This window comes from Paramormyrops kingsleyae, chromosome 7 (assembly GCF_048594095.1).
Source record: "Paramormyrops kingsleyae isolate MSU_618 chromosome 7, PKINGS_0.4, whole genome shotgun sequence".
Lineage (NCBI taxonomy): Eukaryota > Metazoa > Chordata > Actinopteri > Osteoglossiformes > Mormyridae > Paramormyrops > Paramormyrops kingsleyae.
Window position 1 is genome coordinate 13759054 of NC_132803.1, and position 4553 is coordinate 13763606.

At 49.7% G+C, this 4553-nt stretch overlaps 1 protein-coding gene across 1 annotated transcript; it reads right to left on the reverse strand.

The window, feature by feature from the left end:
* LOC140592040 (NXPE family member 2-like) lies at nucleotides 1-2031 on the reverse strand. Its single transcript, XM_072713870.1, has 4 exons — nucleotides 1406-2031; nucleotides 1224-1285; nucleotides 722-940; nucleotides 1-542 (listed from the first exon to the last, which is right to left on the reverse strand). Exons 1-4 carry the CDS (start codon nucleotides 2029-2031, stop codon nucleotides 1-3), a joined length of 1449 nt encoding a protein of 482 aa, XP_072569971.1.
* Nucleotides 2032-4553: the final 2522 nt, after the last annotated feature.

Sequence of the window (4553 nt, forward strand, 5' to 3'; positions counted from 1 at the left end):
TCATGCCTTTGGAGTATGACAGAGACAGGACAGAAATAGTGCCACCTCACTGGCAATGATGGTTGGGTTGGGGTGGATGACAAAGGTGTTGGCAGCCACTGTCATCTCCCAGGCATCCACAAACCCCACCTCCAGGTCCCCGAACACCTTCCTCTGAGCCAGGTTCTGCAGGTGTCCGTGCCAGTCGCTGAAGCGTTCTGGTTCTGAGGAGAGCTCCCTGGTGTTCTCCAGCTTGATGAAGATGCGGGTCCCGGGACTGCGGGCCTGCAGCCTCTGGATGGCCCCCCGCAGGCTCAGCAACCTGCGGACAAAGAGCTCCAGGGGGTAGGCCCGGAAGTGCTGCCCCACTCCGATCACCACCACTGTGTCCTCTCCCTCTGCTCCGATAGCATCCAAATCCCGGGAAATGTAAGAAGCTTCACTGAGTTTAAGTTTACTAACTGTAATCCTGGGATGACCGTGATTCTTCCAGTAGACGGTGTAGTTGCTCATAATGTTAACAATCTTCAAGAGGGAAAAGCCACGGTAGTCTTTGCTTTTATCTGCAAATTGAAGGTTAACAAACATTTCTAAGAGCAACTATGATGAAAAACATCAATTACTGTCCTATCCTAGCAGACTTGCAATGTGTACATAAGCAGGGAAGAAAGAAGACGTGATATTTATTAATAAAAATCAACAAAGGGTTAAGGTATTCTATTTAATGGTTGTGAGGACTGACCCTTTTGAAAGCTGTTCATAAACTCTATCCACTGACGCATAGTAGAGTCTCCCATAAAGTAGAGTGTCTTTCCCTTCAGACAGCTGTTGATGGACTCCGAAGTGAAGAAGCTGCCAGTTTTACAGCACAAGGAAGACCACTGGTTTCTCCAATAGTAACCACTCGGTATGCTGGGACTGATTCTCTGGATGCAATACCTACTTACTTTTGTGGGGGAACCTAGAGAAAGAGAGAGGTGATGATTGGTGATGACATTGGATACAGTATAGGTCCAAGCTGCAAATATAGATTTTAAAAACAAATTTCTATTTTAGATTTTATTTCAGCCAAGTATCTTTAACATTAACATATTAACAAAACAGTCTTCATGTTTGTTAAGCATGACTGATATTAATAATCTTTTACAAATTTCTTTATATATTTAGTAAACAGCATATCAACAATTTGAAAAAGATTTATGTGGTAAATAGGAGGATAGGAGAACTAAACAAATAGGTTTTACCAGAACAATTGTTGACATCCACATTGCCAAAGTTGTTCTTCATCTTCACCCCAATATTTATCCTTTAAAAAAATGCATAATAGCCATAAATAATAGCTGAATTATGGTCAGCCTTGGAGCAAATTACTCTGGAAGCCACAAGAACAGTAGCTCTGTTGACGTCAACACAGAGTCTGTTTTACCCAGTCAGTAGAGAAGCTTCCTCCTTGGTGAGTGCAGATCCTGGAGTGTTGAATGAAGACATGGTGTCAATCGAGTGACAGGGCAGGGTTGGGGGTGTGTAACAGGCGTAGGATTCTCCGTCCCTCTTGTCTTTGTACTCGCACAAGGATTTACTCGTGTTCAGCTGGAAGCCGCACTCAGACGTCTCAGTTTTGCTCCCTTTGACAAAGGTTCCTTTGTGTGTGATCTTCTTGTAGTTGAGCTGCCTGGACCTCCACAGGGCCTGCACCGCCTCAGAGGAGTGCATGAGGAGCACAGAGACTTGCACCTCCCCAGGCCAGAGCAGGGTGAAGCGGACACGGTAGGAGCCGTTACGGAGGTCAGTGACGGCTCCTGTGGTGGAGGCCTGTAGTTTGGGGGAGTGAATCCGGGCCAATATGAAGTCTCCTCCATGAGTCTTGGGCCTCCCACTGTGGTCCCGCATGTCCACACGCACGTCTAAGGTGTCTCCCATACAGTACTGGGCTTGGGGATGCTCCAGACTGGCTGTGCTCTGAGCAGAACTGGAGGTGTTCTGGACAGACTTCCAGACAGATGTTGGAGGGAGATCCCACTTGAGGGAGAGCATCACATCATCTACAGTCATCTCCCCATGTGGAATTTTGGTGAGGTTTAGTGGGAACCAGTGTTTATTTCTGCTTAAATTCAAATAATTCTGCAACCAAAGCAATTGAAATTGATCAGCAGCAATGAATAATGTGAATAAAAATGTCATTTCCATATAATATTTGTTCTCCTATATTAGTGATAATGACAACATGTCTAATTTGCTTCATTTAAATTATCTTGTGTAAAACATCAAGTAAACATTATACTTGAAGGCACCTGTCACTCAATGCATGAGAGAAGACTTAAGGGGAGGCATATTAAGCAAACGAAACAGGAATAGAAAAGAAAGCAACTGGTTTGCAGGGGATCAAAAACAGGGAAGAAGACACAGGCAAGATAAACAATTAATGGATGGGGCTCATTTGGGCCATGCTAGGGAGGAAACAGGAGGGTCTGATGGGCAGGGCATGGCAGTACACCCCCCTCCCCCCAAAGAAGGACCTACAGAGGAGGGGACCAAAGGGACTGAACGACACGGCGATAGATGGGACACCAGAGCTGACAGGGCATGACAGAACACATGGAAGAAACAACACCATGGCACTATTAGGGGCACCAAACAGACTAACGACAGCCAGGGAGACAACAAGCACAACACCCATCAGCACAAGACAGACAGATGGAGGAACCACAGGGATAGGGACAGGCACTGGAGAGAACCACAGGGGACACAGGCCAGGGACACTAAAGGTGAGTCCGGGCAACAGAATGCAAATCGGGGCCTGACAGACAGGAACGGGGCTTGACAGGAGGGTCTTCCAGATCCTGGAAGGTTGAGTATTGGCCCTGGGACAGCTGCTGAGGTAACACGACAGGCAGACCTATGGAGGAACAGCAGCCACAGATGGTGTGCCCCCATCTCCCCCTCCAGGAGACAGACTTGGCCAGCCCCTCGCTTAGACCCACACTTAGACCACGGGACCTAGGACTGGGGCATCCCAAGCCTCAGACAAAAGTAGCGGCCCAGGGAGTGGGACTCAGGGCAAGATCCAGAGGATCCCACTCCAAGTCCTCAAGCATGGTGCCCTACAGGTCTATTCCTTTCTGGGTTGGCGGTAGCAGGGAAGTTGAACATCGGGCCGGTGGTGGCCAGGAAGTTGGCATCAGGTCGGAGGCAGTCAGGAAGTTGGGTGCAGGACCGACGATGGCCTGCCAGGAATGTAGCGGATGCTTGGGAAGTGACAGGAGACGATGAGGTGGGCACTGATTGGACCTCTGGAGGTGATGAGGCAGGTGCCTGGGCAACAACACGAGACAACAAAGTGGGCACCAAAAGGACCTCAGGAGAAGATGAGACATCCACCGATGGTACCTCAGGAGAAGACGAGGTGGGTGCCTGGGCAATGACAACAGACGACAAGACAGGCACTGATAGAACTTCAGGAGAAGACTAGGCTGGTGCCAGCTGGACATCACAGGACTGTGAAGTGGGTGCCGGATGGACATCAGGGGACAGGGCCGGATCCAATGAGACAACAACGAGAAACTAGTATGGCACAGTCAGGACACCTGGAGGGGAGCAGGGCACGCCCAGGACACCTGGAGGAGCGTCGGGTGAAGCTGGGTCACTTGGAGGCGTGCAGGGTGAAGCAGCACTCTATGGGCCGGGACCCTGTAGCATGGGTGTAGCAGTCCTCTCTGGGGACGGGTGTGGCGGTGGCCTCACCTAGGCTTGGAAGCATGGCAGCAGTCTTTCCTAGGCCGGGCACAGGGGATGTGACAGTGACTTCACCTGGGCCTGGTTCTGGTGCTGGGACCTAGCACATGGGTGTGGCAGTAACCACACCTAGGCCTGGCATTGGAGGCGTGGCGTTGACCTCTCCTGGGCTGGGAGCTAGAAATGTGGGCGAAGCCACAACAATCTCACCTGGGTCAGGCACTGACTTAACTGGGTCCAGCGATACAAAGCCAGGTGTGGGTTCAGCTGCGGTTCTCCCTTTGCAGCCTCAGGTTGATGGTGGGTGGAGTAGCCACGGGCTTTGGGGAGCCAGTGCAGGAAGTTTTATGGAGCTAGCAGACAGATCAGCAGCTAGCTGCATGGTGCCAGTAGGTGGATAGGCAGCTTCATGCTCGACAGTTCCCTGCACCTCAGCCAGCGGGCGCCAGCTCTTCACTGCCTCTTGGGGTATCCACTCCGGGGGTGAGTCCAGAGAGCATTCAGTTTGCAGACTAGAAGAGTGCATTGGCCTCAGGAACGCAAGAACGCAAAAATTGTTCTTGTGTTCTTGATATGAGCAGACTTGCTAGCTATCCTCCCAAAAACAAACTGGGAACGCAATGAACCATGAGATTGTTTTGTTTGGTGAAGATGCAACTGATGGGTGTTTCTTAATGTATCCTTGATATTTGGGGCGAGGCAAGAACAACATTCAGGGATTTTTACCCTCCTCTGTACTTCTCTTCTTACTACTGGAACTGGTGTCTGGGTTCCTATTATGACAGACATCAGCCCCCCAAAACTTACAATAATAACTTTTTTTTCTTTTTCATATTACATTA